Source organism: Hyperolius riggenbachi, chromosome 8, assembly GCF_040937935.1.
Source record: "Hyperolius riggenbachi isolate aHypRig1 chromosome 8, aHypRig1.pri, whole genome shotgun sequence".
In the NCBI taxonomy this organism is placed as follows: domain Eukaryota; kingdom Metazoa; phylum Chordata; class Amphibia; order Anura; family Hyperoliidae; genus Hyperolius; species Hyperolius riggenbachi.
The window spans coordinates 87,572,879-87,598,970 of NC_090653.1; the positions used below are offsets into that span (position 1 = coordinate 87,572,879).

Sequence of the window (26,092 nt, forward strand, 5' to 3'; positions counted from 1 at the left end):
AACATGGAAAGATGCCTGGAGTTCAGGGAAACCCCCGTTCCCTACAAATACCAATTTATCAGAGAGGACCAAAGAAAATGTAACAAAATCCAAAAAAGAAAAAAAACAAAAAAATATACAGAACAGAGAGATCATGACAAACTCCAAAAACACACGCCTAAACACAACATTACACTTAGCTTTATTGAAACTCTTAAAATCTACAATCTGGACTTCGGTCCTCAGGCCAAAGAACCAGCTAGTGTCTCTAAGACACATCCTTCTTCCACAGTAATTTAAATAACCGTGGATGAATTTTAAGATGACTTCTTTCTTAGGTCTTCCAAAACCCTCCCTCTTTATGTTTCTATTTTCCTTGTTCTGCCCCCTTAGTCTTCCAGCCAGAGCTACTTAACTCCACCAGACTGGGCTGGGGTGGCGTTTCAATAGACCACCCATCAATATGAAAACTCGGTAAGCCCAATCGTTCAGTCAGTGGCTGTAGAGGATCCCCATCTCTTAAAATCCATGTCTTTCCTTCAACAAATATTATCAGGGATAGGGGAAAGCCCCATCTGTACTTCCACCCTTTTTCACGAATCTTTTCAGTCAGAGGCTTCAACAATCTACGTCTCTGAATTGTTCGCTGGGACAGATCTTGAAAAAGGTCAATGGAGCAATCTTTGTATCTGATTGTGTCGTTTCTTCTATTAAGAGACATAATCTCTTCTTTCTTTTTGTAATTTAGCACTCTGCAAAGGACATCGGTGCTTGCTCCATGGCCCATGTCTCTCACTTTCCCCACCCTGTGAATCCTTTCTATAGCAACTTTTGCCTGGTCTGGACCGCCCAACACCAGCTGGAAAATACCTTGAGCCCAATTTTCAAGCTCCTCCCTGGGTACCTGAGAGGGTATCCCCCTGATTTTTATATTGTTACGTCTTCCCCTGTTCTCCAAATCATCAATTTTGGCCCAAATTTCTCTCAATTGTCCTTTCTCTGACCCCCTGGCTTGATCCACTTCAGCTGCCCATTTCCCCAGTTTTTGAGCATCGCTCTCTACTCCCTCTAATCGAGCTGTTAAATCTGAAACTGCCTCTTTAATAGGTTTCACCTCTGCCGCTATAGATTCTTTAATTGCGTTCTTAATTGTTTCATCGAGGGAGGTTTGGAGTTTTGTAGAAAAATCCAAAAGCATTCTGGACATGGAGCCCTCCAGATTTTTCTGGATTAAGCGGATGTTCTCTTCTGACAATGATCCCCCCTGTGCCATAGTTTCAACAGGTTTGGGTTCCTCTGTAGAGAGAGATTTAGACATCAATGATTTCACTTTTGGGGATTCATATAGTTCTGTAATGCGGCGAATATGTCCACTAATTTCCCCAGGTGTTGCCAGACCGGCCGCCATTGCAGTCCACTCTGCCCCACCTTCTGAAAGTTCTTTTGCCTGTTTCTTGTTAGTGTTAGATTTTGGGGTAAGAAGTTTCTCTTTCTTATTTCCCTCCTTTATATTCTCCACAGAAAATCCAAAGTCTGATAAACCTTTACTCAACCACTGTTTATTCCTCTGTCTAGTGGCATGGGCCATTCCCACCACCCAGCATTCCGGCTGACTCCACAAACTGCCAGATCAGGACGACCAACAAAATCTACCTCTACAATATCTGGTAGTTCACTTCTGCAAGAGTCCTAAAAAAAACAAAAACCTATCTAGTATAATTCACATCAAAGCAGCATAGGCACCCATGTTTTTTATATATAAATGTGTAGCATTTTATACAGCAATATTGAGCTTCAGATCTGAACCATACAGAGCAGAATGAATACACAGCAATGTGTTGTTAGGTAGATTGCAGATTGTGGTGTCTGTTACACTACTCAAGTCTGACACTTGGCTGCAGGGCAAACTTCTAGCAGGTCCAAGCAGAACTAGAGCATATATTTTATGTATGTATTTGCAGCTTGTTATTTAGGTTGTACCATGTCCGATAGTATACTGTATAGTTGTAATAGTTGTAATACACCTCAGTTCATACAGCAAAAATACCACCCCATGTTAATTAGGCTACAGGAGTGTCACAAAATTCTTAATTACAGTAGATTCAAACTCGGTCAGCACAGGGCAGATAAATGCACATTTCCAGCAGAGTATTGCTGGGTGGGTTATAAGGTCTACTGCACTATACTGCACAGATCTCCAGCTGACTCCTAAGTTACTAGGCTACTTATGCACACTGATTAGACACCCTGATCTTTACACACAGATTTCTGATGCATTATACCACAAAAAATAAGAAATGTGATACTTATTCGTTGCTACTTGCTACTTTACATTGGAGTTTATATAGCTAATTGTATTACAGAAGCACTTTCAGCCCCAAAAGGAATTGCTTTTTAAAGGCTACTGCTAGAGCTAAGGCTGCTTCTGTGTGTATACAGACTACACAGAAAAGAGAGACTGCTGTGATATCCCCCTGCTATGTGACTGACAAGCCGAAATGTGAGAGTCAAGGAGTGCGGGAGTGCAAGGAAATGCAAACAGTTGCTTATCTCAAACCCTCCGAGATACACTGCAGCGGCGGAGGCAGAGGAATGTCAGAAATGTGAAAGTCTCAGAGCGTAACAGTGAGCAGTCCAAAACACTACAAGACAAGCGGCATAAGACAGACCTGGGACTAGGGAACATCACCAAGAGAGAGACTCCTAAAAGACAGCAGAGAGGCAGAGAGGCAGCCAGGGATAGATGTAATGTATCTAAAAGAGCTATGAGAGCTATGAGAGCTGCTACAAGCTGTGGACAATAATGTTCGAATACTTAGCTACTACAGACACTAATGTTCAGCTATACTTAGCTTCTAGTGGCTGTACATAAGGTAACTCCAGGGCCAGCATTCAGCGGTGTTCAGCATGACATGCATCCAGCATGGCAGTGTGTAGCACTCAGCGTTTGGGGGAGGGCTCTGTAGACCCGGAAGCCACGGATGAAACCTCCTCACATCCTCCTCACATCCTCTCCTATTTTTTATATATACAGAGAGACTGTGTAGCCAGTACCCCTCCCCAAAAGTTTTATTTTATTTGGCATGGAAATGTCCGGGAACTACAAGCTCATGGCCGTATCCGACCTGGAAAATCTTTGTCAGCTGCGGGGCATTGACACCCTCCGCAGGAACAAACAGGACATGGTAAATGACTTGTTTCAATGGGATACCCAGCAACCGCGGGAGCTGGATGTGTCTGCTGAGGTAGACGCTGCCCCATCTGACTCAAGGCAAGGGGAACCAGAGGCTGAAGATCCTAGGCGTACAGAGGTTGAGCATCCTGCGGGCCCTGTTGCAACAGTTACGCCAGAGACTGTCAGTATGGACCCCAATCCCAGAGTTTCTGAAAGTACTCGCCTGGAACCGGCCAGTACTGGACTGTCCGTTTGTACTGATCCGCTAATGCAGCAGGCATTACAAAAGCTGATGGACACTGACCTGGACAAGTACCTGCAGTACATGCGTGAGGAGCGCCAATCTGCAGAAGCGCGGACAGAGCGCCAAATGCGGGAGGAACGGGAGCGGCAAGCTGCTGCTGCTGAACGCCACGCGGAGAGGGATGCCGCTGAGCGAGAATGGGAGCGCCAACGACAGCATGAGCTAAACATGGCAAAAGTGCAACAGGCCAGCCTGAGTTCACCGCCCAGCCTCCCTGCTGAAGGAGCTGCACCACCCGTAAGTGCAAAATTTAAATTTGCTAATATTGAAAAAGACATAGACATTGACTTGTTTTTGCGGTCTTTTGAAAAAGCATGCCGTCAGTATCGTCTGTCCCAAGACCAGTGGGCCAGACATCTGACACCTTTGCTGCGCTACAAAGCGCTTGATGCCTTCGCAGAATTGCCTGCGGAGAAGGATAATGATTATGCCGCTATAAAAGACGCTATCATTACTAAGTACCAGCTGACGCCAGAAGCCTATCGGAAAAAGTTCAGGGCCTGGCAGAAAAAGTCTTCTGATTCGTACCGAGATGTGGCCAGCAGCTTGCTCACCACACTACGGCAGTGGACTCTAGGCCTCACCAAAGGGTCTTATGGCGTCCTGGAGGACTTGATAGTCCTCGAACAATTTCTGAACATTTGCCCTGCTGATGTACGGCAGTTTGTGTTGGAGCGCAAGCCTGCATCAGCAACTGTCGCTGCAGACCTCGCGGAGACCTTTGCAACTACCCGGGTGTCTGATGCACGCCGAACCGCATCATCCAGCTGGAGGGGAGGTCAGTCCAATACCTTGGCAGACTCTCCTGCCCCTGTGAGCCGTCCGCCACAGAGGCCACCCAGCCCAGCTGCTGCACCCAGGCCTGCAGCGCCTGGAGAGGTCACCTGTCACTACTGCCGCCAGCCCGGACACATGAAATTCGACTGTCCGGAGCGGAGACAGACACCACCAGCACCTGGATCATCTGCATCACCTGCACCTCACCCACAGCAGAGGCAACCCGCCAGCGAACCACAGCCTGGATCATCAGATTTTGTCCTGTTTGCACGTGGAAAGGAAATCCGCGACCGAACCGACCAGCAGCAACTTGTTAGAGTGAACGGCAAACTTGTCACCGGATTTCGAGACACCGGAGCTGACATCACGTTAGTTCACTCACATCTTGTGCCAAAGGAGAGCATCAGCTCCAGCCTATCCCTTGCCCTTACTGGAGTAGAGGGCACCCTTTTTCACATAGCCCAAGCGACAGTGAAGCTGGATTGGGGAGTGGGAGGAATCCAAGAAAGGGTTGTTGGGGTTATGAAGGATCTCCCAGTCCCTGTGTTGCTGGGGACTGATTTGGGCAAGCTTGTGTCCTACTATGAACCTGCCACGACCGCCTTGTCGCTCACGGAAGGAGACGGACTCTCCACCCACCACCAGGTACTTTATACACTTGGGGGAGCACCAGGGGGAGGTGGGTTGAATGTGCCCAGTTCAAGGGTACCAGGTTCAATAGTGCCTGCTTCAAAGGCACCTGAGTTTGATGTACAGACTGTCTGTTGTGATGATGCTGTAACTGTACCTGAGTTTACTGTACAACCTGTCTGTAATGAAAAAATGTCTATACCTGTCAATGTCATTACTGCATGCAATGATGATTTGAGTAATGTCCGTCTGTGCCATTCTGACAGTGTACCTGTGCTAGCAGTACCGCGCAGCTGCACTGCTCAGAACCCGAGCTCAGAACAGGTGGAGGGGGTTCCGGCCTCCTCCCCCTCCTCTGACCGCAGGGATGAGACCTTTCAGCCGCTGGCCTCGTGTGACATGAGCCAGTTGGCTGAAACTGACAGCGCCGTATTCTCAGCCGCACTACAACGTGACCCAAGCCTGGAGGTGCTCAGGCAGCAAGCCGCTGAGCCCCTCGCAGACGGGGCCGCTTTCAAGGTGTACTGGGAAGGTGGGAGACTGTACAGTGAGTCTGTACAGCCCCCTACAGGTAGATCCCACGCGAATACCAAATGGCTTGTGGTCCCGAGTGCGTTCAGGGGACATGTGCTGAAATCCGCACATGGTAATCCTCTGACAGGGCACTCAGGGGTCCGCAAGACACTTGCCGGTATTCGGAAACTGTTTTATTGGCCCCGGATGAACAGGGATGTAGCAAACTACTGCAGAGCATGTGTCGTCTGTCAGGAGCTGGGAAGGTCCAGGGATCCCCGCGGGGTTCCCTTAGGTCCACAGCCACTTAGCAGGGGAACCCTGCGTGGGCTGGCTGTTGACCTAACCAACCCACTGCCCGTTGTCAGCAGTCCCGGCAGACACCACGTCCGACTGCAGTGGCGCAAACGCCCTGTCCAGAATGGTCCATGTCGGGTCAACCCTGAGGGTAGCAGACCGCGCCCGGTCCAGGGGAACCGAGCCACAGGCTCCAATAGGTTTTCCCGCCGCACTGGCAACCCGAGACCCGTCAGCCAGGTTGGCCGACACGCAGCGGGCAGCCGACCCCAGAACGCCAACGGGGAACTAGATCAGATCTCGCAGGTTAGCGGCAACGACACACATCTTGCTGATGAATGTCTATCTGCCTTCTCCCCAGGGAGGGCTGTCACGGACGGTTGCGGGGCCGCAGGCGCGTCCTGTAACCGCCCGTGAAGAAAAAGCGATCGCACTCGATTCCCTGCATCGATTGCGCTTCAAATCGATACAATCTGGGTTGAGTGTGTAGGGGGAGCTGAAGTCCTTTTCTTAGCAGAGAGAGCACCATCCTAAAGGCTGGATGGCTCTTTTGATATGCTAATGAGCCTGGGCTCAGAGAGCCCCTGGCTTCAAGCTGTGCGGATGGCCCATCCATCAGGTATAAGGTGACACCTAGCTGATCTCATGTAGATGTTAATTAACCAAGGGGTGATCAGGATGCCTAGGTGCAGCCAGGCAGGCTACAAATCTCCAGGAGGTCTTGACACCTTGCTCACTGGTAAAGATCAAAGGGAAGTTAGCAGCTAGAACACATCCTGAATAAACCTGAGTCTCATAGCATAATCCATAACTTCCCAGATCTGTCATATTTCTGGGGTTCCTGAGATGGCAGCTTCGCCAAACGTGGGGGAAGTGTAGCATGAGCCCCGGTGCTGGTTCTGAGGAAGTTTCAGAACATTCTGAGGTAAGGACTGCCAGTTAGGCAGTTTGAAAATGCCCTGATGATACCACAGGGGTCCCACCCCTCATGTCTGGTATCAGGGCGCTGGGTAAATCGAGACAGACCTGAAAATGTTAATAAATCTGCCCTGACCTGTACGGTTCGGTGAGATAGAGCCCATATATGGGTAGATATGATTTCTAGCCCCCAGGATAAGGGGAGGGCTCATCTCATCTTCTAAGGGGGTGTATGGCTCCCCGCCCTCACTCCCTCCTACTGAAGCAGGGGCATAAGAATGGCAGAGGACCCAAACTCAGTGTCCTCCACACTGAAACATCTTGAACTCATCAGATGCCAGCTTGAGGATATGCTGGCATCCACCTGGTCTGAACTCTGAACTCAAATTGAAACCCAGAACTCTGTTTTCCCACAAAAAGGACATCTTTCCAGGAACTAAGTATTTTTCTCCCTTCTTTTATTTTTTATACTGGCTATTACTGTCTTAATAATTGTGATTTTAATAATTGTCTGTATATATTAATTATTTATATTGCGTGAATAAACGACTTTCTCCAAGTCATTCACTGTCCGCTACCCTGCTTATCAGCACACACACAGAACTGATCCCGGGTCTCTGAAGATACGCTACTGTTTGTTTGTTGTTGGCTAGACAGAATACCGTGTGTTTAACCGTTTTATTCGCAGGACTAGTCAGTCAGTTAGTGGGCTCCACGGTCCCATGGTAACCGCAGTGGTGGCAGTTTACTCTGAACCAGTAGGTGACGTTGTAATTACCCGTGTCTCACAGGCTCCCTTCTGAGTTGTCTGCGGCTAATTCTTAACGGTTCCTGCGCATTGACTGCGACCAGAGTTCGCACGATCTGTGCGCTGGCACCGTTTAGAAGGCTAAGTGCGGTCAACCACTAGGGCTCCTGTGACACAATGTGCACCTGACACACACAGACCGGTAGCGGACAGGCACAGTGACACTGTGTGCGCTCAACTCACGTAGGTAGGTGGGTGCACTGTGAACAACAGGTAGGTAGGTATATGCAGTAATAGGTATTACAATGTGCACCTGTCACACACACAGGTAGTCACTGAATGTGCTGGGCCTGGCAGTGGCACACACACAGTATGGATTATCAAGGCTGTCTATGCAACACAAGTGTCAGTGGGACACACAGAAAAAAAAATAGATCACAAGAACAAGATTAGCTCTCAAAAGAGCTGTTGTGGGGTACTATTTTAGCAATAAGAATCAGCAAGGAGCAAGCTAACAAGCCTACAAGAGCCTAACTAATCTTTCCCGATGAGAAAGTCTACAGCAGCTGTTCCTTCTCCATTTACTGCAGGCACACGAGTGAGTATAATGGCCGGCGGTGCCTGCCTTTTATAAGGGGGGTGGGGCTCCAGGAGGGAGTGTAGCCTCATTGGCTACAATGTGCCTGCTGACTGTGATGTAGAGGGTCAAAGTTGATCCTAATGGTGCATTATGGGGGCGAATCGAACTTCCAGGAAAGTTCGCGGTTCTCCGCAATCGCGAACCACCGGAAGTTCGCTGGGAACCAATCATCGGCGAACCGTTCGGGCCATCTCTAGCACTGACTTGACTAATACAATGTGCAGTCGCACAGGTGCAGTGAAAGGTATGCAGTGACTGGTATTACAATACAATGTGCAGCTGTCACACAGGTGAAGTTAACAGGTATGCACGGTATCCCAAACAGCGTGCGGTCACACAGGTGCAGTCAACAGGTATGCAGGGATTGGTATTACAAATGTGCAGCTGTCACACACAGGTACCGTGAACAGGTGCAGTGACTGGTGGTATATTACACTGCTTGCGGTCATGTAGGTGCACTGAACAGGTTACAGGTATGCACTGCAGTGATTTGTATTACAAATTTGCAACTGCCTGTCACACACACACACACACACACACACACACACACACACAGGTACCGTGAACAGGTGCAATGACTGGTAGTATTAACAATGCGTGCGCTCACGTAGGTAGGTAGATGTAACGATTGGTGTAGCACACAGACGTCTGATTATTGTGTGATCTGCAGAATCACCAATAATACAGACTCTATACCTGATTATGAGGTGATCTGCAGTATCGCTAACAATGCAAGTATAGACGGCTGAGAAACAGAGGTGTAAAGTGTTTGGTGCAACAGTAGATTAAATGGATAGATCTCACCAGAGAAGCTGGTGAGTACTATCTGAAACAACAGTGCTAGACCTCACCAGGGGAGCTGGTGGGTACTAGCTACAATAACAGTGCTAGCCCTCACCAGGGGAGCTGGTGGGTACTAGCTGCAACAACAGTGCTAGCCCTCACCAGGGGAGCTGGTGGGTACTAGCTGCAACAACAGTAGTATAAATAATAGGTCTTTACCAGAGGAGCTGGTAAAGTACTAATAACAGGAGTGACAACAAAGTTTGGCTAAACCTTACCAGAGGAGCTGGTAAGGTACTATCAGTCACAGGAGCTGTATAACTTAAACTAAACCTCACCAGAGGAGCTGGTGGGTATTTAATCAAAAGAGCACCTCACCAGTGGCAAGGGCCCATTGGTGAGTAGAGGTGTCAGACAGGCAAGGTTTGGCAACTGAGAGGCAAATACAGTACAGAAACGTGAGGCAGAAGAATAGTGAGTAATCAGGCAGAGGTTCAGCAACTAAGGTCAGATAGGCAGAAGTACAGAATCGATGAGCAATAGCAAGGTCAGAGTATAGCCAGAATCATACACAGGTAATCAGTAATACAATATACAATAGTCCTAGTCTTGTGTGAAATCCCTTGTTTCCTCCCAGATCAAAGCACACCGGATACTAGTCTAAGGTCTGAGCGCTAACACGAGTGTATTCGCAACAGCAGACAAGTTGCCAATGACCAGTGAAGGCTTAAGAAGCCGAGGAGAGCTCACAGCCGCGCCCCTTAACAATCAGCTGATCCGAGCGGCGTGAGTCACCTCTGACGTCAGCCGACCGGCAGGACAGCTGACGCGCCTTCTTCCAGCATAAAGGTCCTGTCTCCACGCGCACCTGCGCGATACAGCGACCCTATGAGCACGAGACAGGAACCGTTCAAGGGCAGAGGCAGAGTGGAGGAGGGTGGCTGTGAAGGTGTGAAGGGAGAAAGCGGCTGAAGATGCTGTACCTGAAGGAGGAAGAGGAGAAGGAGGGTGGCCTTTTCTTTTGTGTGCTGCTTTTGCTCAGGTGCTCTTCCCATTGCAGTTTGTGCCTTTTCTCCATGTGCCTTCGTAAGGCACTTGTCCCTACGTGAGTGTTGGCCTTTCCACGGCTCAATTCTTGGAGGCAGAGACAACAGATGGCATTGCTCCGATCTGAGGCAGACACATTAAAAAATGTCCAAACCGCTGAGCCCCCCTGGGGTGATGGCACTATGGTGGCATCAGCAGCTGACGTTGAAGGGCATGTTGGCTGGCTGTCCATAGGTGGCGATACATGGCGCCGGACACTGCCACCAGCTGTTTCTGACGACGATCTCCCCCTGCTTCTTTCAGCAACTCGTCTCCTCCTACTCCTTTCTGACTCCCCCTCTGAACTGTCCCCCTGTTCATCTCCTCTATTGGGAACATACGTAGGATCCATATCATCGTCATCATCATAATCATCCTGCCCAGCTTTGCTTGCCACAGACACCTCAAAAACTGCACCAACAGCAGGTACTTCATCATCTTCACACGTTACGTCCATAGTGTCGCCACCTAACTCAGACATATGAGGTGGTGTAACTTCCTTAGCGCCTTCATCTGGTTGTAAAAATAATGGCTGTGAATCAGTAAATTCCCCACCAATTAACTCCTGTGAAGTCGCAAATGCAATGGATGTGGTGCTTGTAGTAGCGCTGGTGGCTGCGGAAATTGAGGTGTTCTGTGTTAAATAGTCAACCACATCCTGACAATCTTGGAGTTGATGGGACGTACCTTCTTCTGAGCACTGTACTTTAGTTGAGGGCCGCACGATATCACATCAACACGACCTCGCACAGATCTGCCGGGTGGCCTTCCTCTGGCTCTAGGTATATGCAGTATATGCAGTACTGGGTATTACAATGTGCACCTGACACACACAGACCGGTAGCGGACAGGCACAGTGACACTGCGTGCGCTCAACTCACGTAGGGAGGTGGGTGACCTGTGAACAACAGGTAGGTAGGTATATGCAGTAATGGGTATTACAATGTGCACCTGTCACACACACAGGTAGTCACTGAATGTGCTGGGCCTGGCAGTGGCACACACACAGTATGGATTATCAAGGCTGTCTATGCAACACAAGTGTCAGTGGGACACACAGAAAAAAGAAATAGATCACAAGAACAAGATTAGCTCTCAAAAGAGCTGTTGTGGGGTACTATTTTAGCTATAAGAATAAGCAAGGAGCAAGCTAACAAGACTACAAGAGCCTAACTAATCTTTCCCGATGAGAAAGTCTGCAGCAGCTGTCCCTTCTCCATTTACTGCAGGCACACAAGTGAGTATAATGGCCGGCGGTGCCTGCCTTTTATAAGGGGGGGTGGGGCTCCAGGAGGGAGTGTAGCCTCATTGGCTACAATGTGCCTGCTGACTGTGATGTAGAGGGTCAAAGTTGATCCTAATGGTGCATTACGGGGGCGAACCGAACTTCCAGGAAAGTTCGCGGTTCTCCGCAATCGCGAACCACTGGAAGTTCGCTGGGAACCAATCATCGGCGAACCGTTCGGGCCATCTCTAGCACTGACTTGACTAATACAATGTGCAGTCACACAGGTGCAGTGAAAGGTATGCAGTGACTGGTATTACAATACAATGTGCAGCTGTCACACAGGTGAAGTTAACAGGTATGCACGGTATCCCAAACAGCGTGCGGTCACACAGGTGCAGTCAACAGGTATGCAGGGATTGGTATTACAAATGTGCAGCTGTCACACACAGGTACCATGAACAGGTGCAGTGACTGGTGGTATATTACACTGCTTGCGGTCACGTAGGTGCACTGAACAGGTTACAGGTATGCACTGCAGTGATTTGTATTACAAATTTGCAACTGCCTGTCACACACACACACACACACACACACACACACACACACACACACAGGTACCGTGAACAGGTGCAATGACTGGTAGTATTAACAATGCGTGCGCTCACGTAGGTAGGTAGATGTACCGATTGGTGTAGCACACAGATGTCTGATTATTGTGTGATCTGCAGAATCACCAATAATACAGACTCTATACCTGATTATGTGGTGATCTGCAGTATGGTCAACAATGCAAGTATAGACGGCTGAGAAACAGAGGTGTAAAGTGTTTGGTGCAACAGTAGATTAAATGGATAGATCTCACCAGAGAAGCTGGTGAGTACTATCTGAAACAACAGTGCTAGACCTCACCAGGGGAGCTGGTGGGTACTAGCTGCAACAACAGTGCTAGCCCTCACCAGGGGAGCTGGTGGGTACTAGCTGCAACAATAGTAGTATAAATAATAGGTCTTTACCAGAGGAGCTGGTAAAGTACTAATAACAGGAGTGACAACAAAGTTTGGCTAAACCTTACCAGAGGAGCTGGTAAGGTACTATCAGTCACAGGAGCTGCAGGGGCGCCGCGAGGCATAAAGCGAACCAAGCGGTCGCTTGGGGCCTCAAGATCTTAGGGACCTCGGCGGCTCCGTGACGTCGGCGTGATGTCACTTTTTCCCCGCAGCCCCGCGGGGCTGGCACTGGCAGAGCAGAGCAGGGCTACGGGAAGATGGCCGCCGCCGAAGCCCTGCTCTGGAGACTATGTCTCCAGTACAGGGCTTCGGGTGGCCATCTTCCCGTAGCCCTGCATGAATCAGTGCGGGAGATTGGAGGAGGAAGCCAGGGAGGGAGCTCCGTGGGAACTGCGCGCCTGAGGAGCCGGCCGGGAGAGGAGACGGGGAGAGAAGACTTCTGCCAGTGCCAGCCTGCCAGGTGAGTAAATTATTTTCTTTTTGCAGCCCTAATTGCGATTGATTTCTGCTGAACTGTGCCCTAATTGCGTTTGATATCTGCTGAAAATGTGGCCCTAATTGCGATTGATTTCTGCTGAACTGTGCCCTAATTGCGTTTGATATCTGCTGAAAATGTGGCCCTAATTGCGTTTGATATCTGCTGAAAATGTGGCCCTAATTGCGATTGATTTCTGCTGAACTGTGCCCTAATTGCGTTTGATATCTGCTGAAAATGTGGCCCTAATTGCGATTGATTTCTGCTGAACTGTGCCCTAATTGCATTTGATATCTGCTGAAAATGTGGCCCTAATTGCGATTGATTTCTGCTGAACTGTGCCCTAATTGCGTTTGATATCTGCTGAACTGTGCCCTAATTGCGTTTGATTTCTGCTGAACTGTGCCCTAATTGCGATTGATTTCTGCTGAACTGTGCCCTAATTGCGTTTGATATCTGCTGAAAATGTGGCCCTAATTGCGTTTGATTTCTGCTGAACTGTGCCCTAATTGCGTTTGATTTCTGCTGAAAATGTGCCCTAATTGCGTTTGATTTCGGCTGAAAATGTGCCCTAATTGCGTTTGATTTCTGCTGAAAATGTGCCCTAATTGCGTTTGATTTCTGCTGAAATGTGGCCCAAATTGCGTTTTTATTTTCTGGTGTCTGGGGTAACTGTTGCTGCATTTATTATTTAATGGTCATAGTTGGCTATATTTGCTGTGCTACGGTTAAGCTTCGCCCATACAATGTCATGGCCGCGCCCATCTTTCGGCGCGCTACGTGCGCCTCAATCACCCCCCACATCCATTTTTTCCCCGCAAACAGCCCCGCCCCAATCCGCCCTCCTGCCCCACCCACATGTCATGGCCATGCCCACTTATGTGGGATAACCACACCCATTTTTCGCCGAGGATAGGATAGGGCCTCTTGCTACAGTCCGCTTGGGGCCACAAAAACCTTAGCTGCACCCCTGAGGAGCTGTATAACTTAACCTCCCTGGCGGTAAGCCCGAGCTGAGCTCGGGCTATGCCGTGCAGGGGGAGATCTCAGCCCCTGGTGGGGCGATTTTCACCATTCAAAGTGCTGTGCGCGCAGCCAGCACTTTGCCAGCCGCGCGCACAGCTTGATCGCCGCCGCTCTGCGGCGATCGTCCGCACGCGGCGGCGGAGGAGGCCCCCGCCAGAGCCCTGCGCTGCCCGGACCAATGAGTTCCGGGCAGCGCTATGGGCTGGATTGAGTGCGCCTGACGTCAGGACGTCGGCTGACGTCCATGACGTCATGCCGATCTTCGCCATGGCGACAGGAGAAGCCAAACAGGGGAACGCGTTATATACGCGTTCCCCTGTTTGCTATTGATGCCGGCGACGATCGCACTAGAGGGAAACATGCACCCTCTAGTGGGGTTTCATGTAGCTACCATTCTGGTAGCTTTACATGATACCAAAAAGAAAAAATTAAAAAAAAAGGATTTTTGCCCATTTGCAAAAAAAAATTAACCACCAGGGAGGTTAAACTAAACCTCACCAGAGGAGCTGGTGGGTATTTAATCAAAAGAGCACCTCACCAGTGGCAAGGGCCCATTGGTGAGTAGAGGTGTCAGACAGGCAAGGTTGGCAACTGAGAGGCAAATACAGTACAGAAACGTAAGGCAGAAGAATAGTGAATAATCAGGCAGAGGTTCAGCAACTAAGGTCAGATAGGCAGAAGTACAGAATCGATGAGCAATAGCAAGGTCAGAGTATAGCCAGAATCATACACAGGTAATCAGTAATACAATATACAATAGTCCTAGTCTTGTGTGAAATCCCTTGTTTCCTCTCAGATCAAAGCACACCGGATACTAGTCTAAGGTCTGAGCGCTAACACGAGTGTATTCGCAACAGCAGACAAGTTGCCAATGACCAGTGAAGGCTTAAGAAGCCGAGGAGAGCTCACAGCCGTGCCCCTTAACAATCAGCCAATCCGAGCGGCGTGAGTCACCTCTGACGTCAGCCGACCGGCAGGACAGCTGACGCGCCTTCTTCCAGCATATAGCTCCTGTCTCCGCGCGTGCCTGAGCGATACAGCGACCCTATGAGCACGAGACAGTACCGTTCCCGGCGTGCTAGACGCTGACGGAACGGATGAGGCCTGAGAACAGGGAACAAAGGCGGCCGCGGGTATACCCTCCAAGTCCGCAGCCGCCATAGTTGCAGATGTTACAGTCCCCACCCCTCTAGGCGTGGACTCCGGACACGATCCACCTGGCCTGTCAGGATGCAATCTATGAAACTGCTCCCTGAGTCCTTCTGCATGCATGCGACAAGCAGGTACCCAAGACCTCTCCTCTGCACTATACCCTTTCCAGTGGACTAGGTACTGTATGGAGTTACGCACCACCCGAGAATCCAAGATCTGCTCTATCTCGTAATCTGGTTCTCCATCAATCACCACGTGGGGGGGCTTTGGGGGGGGTGGAATCCACATGCACAGCAGGTTTCAAGAGGGACACATGAAACATTCTACCACCCCTGAAACTGGGTGGGAGCGAGACAACATAGGTAACCTTGTTGACCCTTTTGGACACAAGGTATGGCCCTATAAATTTGGGACCCAGTTTAGCAGAAGGTTGCTTTAAGGCCAAATGTCGAGTAGAAACCCACACTAAATCTCCTGGAACAAAATTCCATTCCATAGAACGTTTCTTATCTGCCTGTCTTTTCTGGATAGCAAAAGCCTTTTTTAAGTTCCCTTTGACTTTCCCCAGATCTCCTTTAATGTCCCTTGCCAGTCCTCCAAGGCCGGGAAAGGTGAAGACACCACCGGCAGAGGAGAGAATTTCGGTGATCTCCCCGTTACCACCTGAAAAGGGGAGAATTCCGAGGAATTACATTTCAAATTATTATGGACAAATTCTGCAAAAGGCAAGAATTTGACCCAATCCATCTGAGCATCAGCTACGTAACACCTAAGGAACTGCTCTAAAGACTGGTTGACCCTTTCGGTCTGCCCGTTAGTCTGTGGGTGATAGCCGGAGGAAAACGATAGATTCATTCCCATATGATGACAGAAGGCCCTCCAAAACCTGGACACGAACTGGACTCCCCTATCTGACACCACATTTTCCGGAATTCCATGCAGTCTGAAAATGTGATGGATAAAGAGCTCTGCCAGCTCCTGTGCAGTGGGGAGTCCGTCCAAGGGAATAAAATAGGCCATCTTGCTGAACCTATCGACTACCACCCATATGACTGTTTTACCTTCTGATCTAGGCAGTTCGCCCACAAAGTCCATGGACACATGAGTCCATGGCTGCTCAGGCACCGGAAGTGACTGTAAGGTACCCACAGGAGCCTGTCTTGACGACTTACTCCTAGCACATACAGAGCAATTACCGATAAATTCCTTACAATCTGACACCATCGAGGGCCACCAGACACAACGGTCCAACAACTCCTGGGTGCGAGCAATCCCTGGGTGACTAGCATTTTTATGGGTATGGAAGGCATGAAGAATCTTAAATCTGAACTGTAATGGTACAAATAGAACCCCCTCTGGTTTCCCTTCAGGGACCTCTTGTTGGAATGGGCTCAACGTATGTACCCAATCCACCCAGGTATCTATTTCAGGGGGTTCAGAGGACGACTCAGAAGTCCCCTCCACTTGAATCTCGGTGGCGGCTATGGTAACTTTCTCCAAACAATGATGATGACAATAAGGAGACCAGCTCAACAACTGTCTGGAACTCCAGTCAATCTGAGGAGAATGTTTTTTAAGCCACAACATACCCAGAATGATGGTAGAGGTGGACATCTTGAGTACCAGAAACTGTATTTGTTCCTTATGTAAGACCCCTAGTTGGCATAATAATACAGGAGTCTGGGTGATGGACTGCTTAATCAGTAATGGGGAATCATCCACTGCTGTAATCTGCACCTGTCGTCCCACAGAAGTTAAAGGAAAACCGAATTTGATAGCAAAATCATAAGCCATAACATTCACAGCTGAACCCGAGTCTATAAAAGCCTGGGTGGAGTGAACCTGCCATACACAATAGATTAGGTATTGCACACCTATGATGGAAATAAGCACAAATATCTCAAATAACAACGGGGTGCTGTGTCAATAATAGACACCAATTAACAAACAAAAAGACACGCACACCAAGCCAATTTAAATGCTTAGAAAAAGTGTATTGATAATCAATGTATTAAGAATATCATAAGCTGGTATGAAATCTCAGTACCAATAAGAAAGTGCATACAAAAATGTTTACATACAGTACATAACATACATAGAATACATGAAGTAACCCACTATTAGCTAGAGAGATGTGTAAGCAGCAATCATGTAACCAGTAAGGACACAGTCCAAAACACAGCTATAGCTTATATCATCCAGCAAACATGGGTCCCAAGGAGGATCAAGTCCCCTATAGTAAAGTCCAGGGACAGAGTCCCAATCTGTTAATGCGCATAAAACAGTTCAACAAGCAGTGTGAGATGAGGTGCTGTCACCCTCCACTTGTTTACCCAGACATCGGCGTTTCGGAATTAGATTCCTTCCTCAATGGGTGCAGAGCGGGATAAGTGACCACAGCAGAGCAGGTGAGAGGCAGCTGTACTAGCTGCAACAACAGTAGTATAAATAACAGGTCTTTACCAGAGGAGCTGGTAAAGTACTAATAACAGGAGTGACAACAAAGTTTGGCTAAACCTTACCAGAGGAGCTGGTAAGGTACTATAAGTCACAGGAGCTGTATAACTTAAACTAAACCTCACCAGAGGAGCTGGTGGGTATTTAATCAAAAGAGCACCTCACCAATGGCAAGGGCCCACTGGTGAGTAGAGAGGTCAGACAGGCAAGGTTGGCAACTGAGAGGCAAATACAGTACAAAAACGTGAGGCAGAAGAATAGTGAGTAATCAGGCAGAGGTTCAGCAACTAAGGTCAGATAGGCAGAAGTACAGAATCGATGAGCAATAGCAAGGTCAGAGTACAGCCAGAATCATACACAGGTAATCAGTAATACAATATACAATAGTCCTAGTCTTGTGTGAAATCCCTGGTTTCCTCCCAGATCAAAGCACACCGGATACTAGTCTAAGGTCTGAGCGCTAACACGAGTGTATTCGCAACAGCAGACAAGTTGCCAATGACCAGTGAAGGCTTAAGAAGCCGAGGAGAGCTCACAGCCGCGCCCCTTCAGTGTGCCAGCCACAGGATGACCGGCAAGTCAGCTGACGCGTCTTCTTCCAGCATAAAGATCCTGTCTCCACGCGCGTCCGCGCGATACAGCGACCCTATGAGCACGAGACAGTAACGAACCCGGCGTGCTAGACGCCGATGGAACGGATGAGGCCTGAAAACAGGGAACAAAGGCGGCTGCGGGTATACCCTGCGTGTCCGCAGCCGCCATAGTTGCAGATGTTACAGTAGATAGGTGCACTGAACAGCGAAAAAGTGCAGCGATTGGGATTACAAATGTGCAGCTGCCTGTCACACACACACACAGGTACAGTGAACAGATGCAATGACTGGTGGTATTAACAATACGTGCACTCACGTAGGTAGGTAGGTAGGTAGGTGCACTGAACAGTGAACAGGTGCAGTGATTGGGATTACAAATGTGCAGCTGCCTGTCACACACACAGGTAGTCACTGAATGTGCTGGGCCTGACAGTGGCACAGTAGAAATTCCCACCAGGGGGCCAAAGGCCAGCTGCGACTAACTGACAGGGCTGTATATAATGCAAGTGGGTCACAAAAAAAAAAAATAGATCACCACAACAAGATTAGCTCTCAAAAAAGTTGTTGAGGAGTGCTTTTTAGCAATAAGAATCAGCAAGGAGCAAGCTAACAAACCTACAAGAGCCTAACTATGCTTTCCCTAATGTCTGCAGCAGACCTCTCCCTTCACTGCAGGCACACGAGTGAGTGAAATGCCTGACGCTGCCTGCCTTTTATAAGGGGGGGTGGGGCTCCAGGAGGGAGTGTAGCCTGATTGGCTACAATGTGCCTGCTGACTGATGTAGAGGGTCAAAGTTGACCCTAAGGATGTAGTATAGGGGCGGACCGAACTTCCGAAAAAGTTTGCGGTTCTCCGCGATCACGAACCATCGAAGTTCGCCGGTTCCCATTTACCGGCGAACCGTTCGGGCCATCTCTAACTATGGCTGCATAGCATGCGCAGGCAATTATAACACTCTCTGCACTCATTAAGCTGCGCTGCTGTGGCAATGCAGCTTTGTGAATCAAGGCCTAGATTAGCTGCATGCTTGTTTCAGGTGTGTGACTCAGACAATACTGATGCTGGAAAAATCAACAGGTGTCCAGGCAACTGGTATTTTTTAAAAGGATATCAATATGGCAACTTCCCTATCACTCTCACCTTGGATTCCCTTTAACCTTCCTGGCCGCCCCGCCCCCCTGCACAGCCTGGCCTATCGTCATCCCGCGACGTCATCCCGCCCCGTCGCCATGGCCGCGCCCCCCCCTAGACCCCTTGCGCAGCCTGGCCTATGGTCATCCCACGACGGCGACGTCATCCCGCCCCGTCGCCATGGCGACGGGGGAAGCCCTTCAGGAAATCCCGTTCTTTGAACGGGATTTCCTGATCGCCTATCGCCGGAGGCGATCGAACGGGCTAGGGGGATGCCGCTGAGCAGTGGGTATCATGTAGCGAGCCCTCGGCTCGCTACATGATTTTAAAAAAAAAAATTACAAAAAACCGTCTGCGCTGCCCCTGACGGTTTTTAATAGACCGCCAGGAGGGTTAAAGAAAACTTGAGATAAATAAAACATAAGGATGTATGCACACCTGAGGCTTCCTTCAGACCCCTGGCACTCAAGATATGGAGAGACTACCTCCACCTGCTTAATTGCAATCCTCCTGATCCCCACAGTGAAGTCCGCTTTCCAGTCGTGGGCCACTGGGCATGCACGGTCCGGGCTGGGCACACTACTTGATTGCTGCGCAAGCGCAATTACAGAGTTTGTGAAGGGCGCATGCATACAACACTCATGGCCAAGGAAGTGAGATTGGGGGCGCGCACTGCTGGGGAATTTACCAGGCAACACTGCAGAAGAGCGGAGGGATCTGGGAGGACAGCGATCAAGCAAATGGACTACATGGGGGTAGATGAAACCCCAGGTAAGTATAAATTTTTACGTTCTGTTCATCTCAGGTTCTCTTTATGTACTGCAGAAGATATCAGCACTACATGCACAATAACAATATTATAGTGTTGGAGAGTATTGTTTAGAATAACTTGCAAGCATCTGTCTGAACTCACGGATGTTGCTATGATGACAGATTTTGAGGCTTGGAGCCCTTTAAAGGCAACCTAAACTGAGAAGTATATGGATTTTTCCTTTTAAAATAATACCAGTTGCCTGACTCTTCTGCTGACCCTATGTCTCTAATACTTTTAACCACAGACCCTCAACAAGCATGCAGAACAGGTGCTCGGACTGAAGTCAGACTGGATTAGCTGCATGCTTGTTTCAAGTGTGTGATTCATCCACTAATGCAGCCAAAGACATCAGCAGGACTGCCAGGCAACTGGTATTGTGTAAAAGGAAACATCCATTTCCTACCATGGCTGCAGCAGCTCAAAACCCACCAATCAGGTTCCGTTCTCTCCAGGAAAATGACATTTCTGAGCTAAACGTTTTGCATGTAGTAATGAAATAATGACCACTTAGAGTTATGACACATTACACATGATGAGACATGCTTTAAAGGGAACCAGAGAGGAACAGGGGGAGGGGGGGGGGTGAAAAAAGAAAAAGATTTTATACATACCTGGGGCTTCTTCCAGCCCCACACCTGCAGCCAGAGGTAGTGACAGGAGAGGAGTGACAGCACAGCTGCAACCAGAGGTAGTGAGAGGAGAGGAGTGACAGCACACCTTCAGCCAGAGGTAGTGACAGGAGAGGAGTGACAGCACAGCTGCAGCCATAGGTAGTAGCAGGAGAGGAGTGAAGGCACAGCTGTAGCCAGAGGTAGTGACAGGAGAGGAGTGACAGCACAGCTGCTGCCATAGGTAGTGACAGGAGAGGAGTGACAGCACAGCTGCAGCCAGAGGTAGTGACAGGAGAGGAGTGACAGCACACCTGCAGCCAGAGGTAGTGACAGGAGAGGAGTGACAGCACACCTTCAGCCAGAGGTAGTGACAGGAGAGGAGTGACTGCTCACCTGCAGCCAGAGGTAGTGACAGGAGAGGAGTGACAGCACAGCTGCAGCCACAGGTAGTGACAGGAGAGGAGTGACAGCACAGCTGCAGCCAGAGGTAGTGACAGGAGAGGAGTGACAGCACACCTGCAGCCAGAGGTAGTGACAGGAGAGGAGTGACAGCACACCTTCAGCCAGAGGTAGTGACAGGAGAGGAGTGACTGCTCACCTGCAGCCAGAGGTAGTGACAGGAGAGGAGTGACAGCACAGCTGCAGCCAGAGGTAGTGACAGGAGAGGCGTGATGGCACAGCTGCAGCCAGAGGTAGTGACAGTAGAGGAGTGACAGCACACCTGCAGCCAGAGGTAGTGACAGGAGAGGAGTGACAGCACACCTTCAGCCAGAGCTAGTGACAGGAGAGGCGTGATGGCACAGCTGCAGCCAGAGGTAGTGACAGTAGAGGAGTGACAGCACACCTGCAGCCAGAGGTAGTGACAGGAGAGGAGTGACAGCACACCTGCAGCCAGAGGTAGTGACAGGAGAGGAGTGACAGCACAGCTGCAGCCAGAGGTAGTGAGAGGAGAGGAGTGACAGCACACCTTCAGCCAGAGGTAGTGACAGGAGAGGAGTGGCAGCACACCTGCAGCCAGAGGTAGTGACAGGAGAGGAGTGACAGCACAGCTGCAGCTAGAGGTAGTGAGAGGAGAGGAGTGACAGCACACCTTCAGCCAAAGGTAGTGACAGGAGAGGAATGACAGCACACCTGCAGCCAGAGGTAGTGAGAGGAGTGACAGCACACCTGCAGCCAGAGGTAGTGACAGGAGAGGAGTGACAGCACAGCTGCAGCCAGAGGTAGTGAGAGGAGAGGAGTGACAGCACACCTGCAGCCAGAGGTAGTGACAGGAGAGGAGTGACAGCACAGCTGCAGCCAGAGGTAGTGAGAGGAGAGGAGTGACAGCACACCTTCAGCCAGAGGTAGTGAGAGGAGAGGAGTGACAGCACACCTGCAGCCAGAGGTAGTGACAGGAGAGGAGTGACAGCACAGCTGCAGCCAGAGGTAGTAAGAGGAGAGGAGTGACAGCACACCTTCAGCCAAAGGTAGTGACAGGAGAGGAGTGACAGCACACCTGCAGCCAGAGGTAGTGAGAGGAGAGGAGTGACAGCACACCTGCAGCCAGAGGTAGTGACAGGAGAGGAGTGACAGCACAGCTGCAGCCAGAGGTAGTGAGAGGAGAGGAGTGACAGCACACCTTCAGCCAGAGGTAGTGAGAGGAGAGGAGTGACGGCACACCTGCAGCCAGAGGTAGTGACAGGAGAGGAGTGACAGCACAGCTGCAGCCAGAGGTAGTGACAGGAGAGGAGTGACAGCACAGCAGCAGCCAGAGGTAGTGAGGAGAGGCGTGACAGCACAGCTGCAGCCAGAGGTAGTGACAGAAGAGGCGTGATGGCACAGCTGCAGCCAGAGGTAGTGACAGTAGAGGAGTGACAGCAGTGACAGCACACCTGCAGCCAGAGGTAGCGACAGGAGAGGAGTGACAGCACAGCTGCAGCCAGAGGTAGTGAGAGTAGAGGAGTGAAAGCACACCTTCAGCCAGAGGTAGTGACAGGAGAGGAATGACAGCACACCTGCAGCCAGAGGTAGTGAGAGTAGAGGAGTGACAGCACAGCTGCAGCCAGAGGTAGTGAGAGTAGAGGAGTGAAAGCACACCTTCAGCCAGAGGTAGTGACAGGAGAGGAGTGACAGCACACCTTCAGCCAAAGCTAGTGACAGGAGAGGCGTGATGGCACAGCTGCAGCCAGAGGTAGTGACAGTAGAGGAGTGACAGCACACCTGCAGCCAGAGGTAGTGACAGGAGAGGAGTGACAGCACACCTGCAGCCAGAGGTAGTGACAGGAGAGGAGTGACAGCACAGCTGCAGCCAGAGGTAGTGAGAGGAGAGGAGTGACAGCACACCTTCAGCCAGAGGTAGTGACAGGAGAGGCAGCACACCTGCAGCCAGAGGTAGTGACAGGAGAGGAGTGACAGCACAGCTGCAGCCAGAGGTAGTGAGAGGAGAGGAGTGACAGCACACCTTCAGCCAAAGGTAGTGACAGGAGAGGAGTGACAGCACACCTGCAGCCAGAGGTAGTGAGAGGAGAGGAGTGACAGCACACCTGCAGCCAGAGGTAGTGACAGGAGAGGAGTGACAGCACACCTGCAGCCAGAGGTAGTGCCAGGAGAGGAGTGACAGCACACCTGCAGCCAGAGGTAGTGACAGGAGAGGAGTGGCAGCACAGCTGCAGCCAGAGGTAGTGAGAGGAGAGGAGTGACGGCACACCTGCAGCCAGAGGTAGTGACAGGAGAGGAGTGACAGCACAGCTGCAGCCAGAGGTAGTGACAGGAGAGGAGTGACAGCACAGCAGCAGCCAGAGGTAGTGAGGAGAGGCGTGACAGCACAGCTGCAGCCAGAGGTAGTGACAGAAGAGGCGTGATGGCACAGCTGCAGCCAGAGGTAGTGACAGTAGAGGAGTGACAGCAGTGACAGCACACCTGCAGCCAGAGGTAGCGACAGGAGAGGAGTGACAGCACAGCTGCAGCCAGAGGTAGTGAGAGTAGAGGAGTGAAAGCACACCTTCAGCCAGAGGTAGTGACAGGAGAGGAATGACAGCACACCTGCAGCCAGAGGTAGTGAGAGGAGTGACAGCACACCTGCAGCCAGAGGTAGTGACAGGAGAGGAGTGACAGCACAGCTGCAGCCAGAGGTAGTGAGAGGAGAGGAGTGACAGCACACCTGCAGCCAGAGGTAGTGACAGGAGAGGAGTGACAGCACAGCTGCAGCCAGAGGTAGTGAGAGGAGAGGAGTGACAGCACACCTTCAGCCAGAGGTAGTGAGAGGAGAGGAGTGACAGCACACCTGCAGCCAGAGGTAGTGAGAGGAGAGGAGTGACAGCACACCTGCAGCCAGAGGTAGTGACAGGAGAGGAGTGACAGCACAGCTGCAGCCAGAGGTAGTGAGAGGAGAGGAGTGACAGCACACCTTCAGCCAAAGGTAGTGACAGGAGAGGAGTGACAGCACACCTGCAGCCAGAGGTAGTGAGAGGAGAGGAGTGACAGCACACCTGCAGCCAGAGGTAGTGACAGGAGAGGAGTGACAGCACAGCTGCAGCCAGAGGTAGTGAGAGGAGAGGAGTGACAGCACACCTTCAGCCAGAGGTAGTGAGAGGAGAGGAGTGACGGCACACCTGCAGCCAGAGGTAGTGACAGGAGAGGAGTGACAGCACAGCTGCAGCCAGAGGTAGTGACAGGAGAGGAGTGACAGCACAGCAGCAGCCAGAGGTAGTGAGGAGAGGCGTGACAGCACAGCTGCAGCCAGAGGTAGTGACAGAAGAGGCGTGATGGCACAGCTGCAGCCAGAGGTAGTGACAGTAGAGGAGTGACAGCAGTGACAGCACACCTCCTGCCAGAGGTAGTGAGAGTAGAGGAGTGACAGCACAGCTGCAGCCAGAGGTAGTGAGAGTAGAGGAGTGAAAGCACACCTTCAGCCAGAGGTAGTGACAGGAGAGGAGTGACAGCACACCTTCAGCCAAAGCTAGTGACAGGAGAGGCGTGATGGCACAGCTGCAGCCAGAGGTAGTGACAGTAGAGGAGTGACAGCACACCTGCAGCCAGAGGTAGTGACAGGAGAGGAGTGACAGCACACCTGCAGCCAGAGGTAGTGACAGGAGAGGAGTGACAGCACAGCTGCAGCCAGAGGTAGTGAGAGGAGAGGAGTGACAGCACACCTTCAGCCAGAGGTAGTGACAGGAGAGGCAGCACACCTGCAGCCAGAGGTAGTGACAGGAGAGGAGTGACAGCACAGCTGCAGCCAGAGGTAGTGAGAGGAGAGGAGTGACAGCACACCTTCAGCCAAAGGTAGTGACAGGAGAGGAGTGACAGCACACCTGCAGCCAGAGGTAGTGAGAGGAGAGGAGTGACAGCACACCTGCAGCCAGAGGTAGTGACAGGAGAGGAGTGACAGCACACCTGCAGCCAGAGGTAGTGACAGGAGAGGAGTGACAGCACACCTGCAGCCAGAGGTAGTGACAGGAGAGGAGTGGCAGCACAGCTGCAGCCAGAGGTAGTGAGAGGAGAGGAGTGACGGCACACCTGCAGCCAGAGGTAGTGACAGGAGAGGAGTGACAGCACAGCTGCAGCCAGAGGTAGTGACAGGAGAGGAGTGACAGCACAGCAGCAGCCAGAGGTAGTGAGGAGAGGCGTGACAGCACAGCTGCAGCCAGAGGTAGTGACAGAAGAGGCGTGATGGCACAGCTGCAACCAGAGGTAGTGACAGTAGAGGAGTGACAGCAGTGACAGCACACCTGCAGCCAGAGGTAGCGACAGGAGAGGAGTGACAGCACAGCTGCAGCCAGAGGTAGTGAGAGTAGAGGAGTGAAAGCACACCTTCAGCCAGAGGTAGTGACAGGAGAGGAGTGATGGCACACATGCAGCCAGACGTAGTGACAGGAGAGGAGTGATGGAACAGCTGCAGCCAGAGGTAGTGACAGGAGAGGAGTGACACCACACCTGCAGCCAGAGGTAGTGACAGGAGAGGAGTAACGGCACAGCTGCAGCCAGAGGTAGTGAGAGGAGAGGAGTGACACCACACCTGCAGCCAGAGGTACTGACAGGAGAGGAGTGACGGCACAGCTGCAGCCAGAAGTAGTGACAGGAGAGGAGTGACGGCACAGCTGCAGCCAGAGGTAGTAACAGGAGAAGAGTGATAGCACAGCAACAGCCAGAGGTAGTGACAGGAGAGGAGTGACAGCACAGCTGCAGCCATAGGTAGTGACAGGAGAGGAGTGACGGCACAGCTGTAGCCAGAGGTAGTGACAGGAGAGGAGTGACAGCACAGCTGCTGCCATAGGTAGTGACAGGAGAGGAGTGACAGCACAGCTGCAGCCAGAGGTAGTGACAGGAGAGGAGTGACAGCACATTTGCAGCCAGAGGTAGTGACAGGAGAGGAGTGACTGCTCACCTGCAGCCAGAGGTAGTGACAGGAGAGGAGTGACAGCACAGCTGCAGCCACAGGTAGTGACAGGAGAGGAGTATCAGCACAGCTGCAGCCAGAGGTAGTGACAGGAGAGGAGTGACAGCACACCTGCAGCCAGAGCTAGTGACAGGAGAGGCGTGATGGCACAGCTGCAGCCAGAGGTAGTGACAGTAGAGGAGTGACAGCACACCTGCAGCCAGAGGTAGTGACAGGAGAGGAGTGACAGCACACCTGCAGCCAGAGGTAGTGACAGGAGAGGAGTGACAGCACAGCTGCAGCCAGAGGTAGTGACAGGAGAGGAGCGACAGCACAGCAGCAGCCAGAGGTAGTGAGGAGAGGCGTGACAGCACAGCTGCAGCCAGAGGTAGTG

General features: G+C 50.9%; 1 protein-coding gene and 1 long non-coding RNA gene across 2 annotated transcripts in view; one reads left to right on the top strand and one right to left on the bottom strand.

Moving 5' to 3' along the window:
* LOC137528244 (uncharacterized) overlaps positions 1-26,092 on the bottom strand; it is a 152,370-nt gene that overhangs the window by 24,603 nt on the left and 101,675 nt on the right. The gene's annotated exons all lie outside the window — the stretch shown is intronic.
* LOC137529011 (uncharacterized) overlaps positions 4,797-26,092 on the top strand; it is a 64,205-nt gene continuing 42,909 nt past the window's right edge. Inside the window, exon 1 of the mRNA XM_068250875.1 lies at positions 4,797-4,880. Within this exon, the coding sequence (XP_068106976.1) occupies positions 4,819-4,880 (62 nt within the window). The 5' untranslated portion in view covers positions 4,797-4,818. The remainder of the gene's footprint in view (positions 4,881-26,092) is intronic.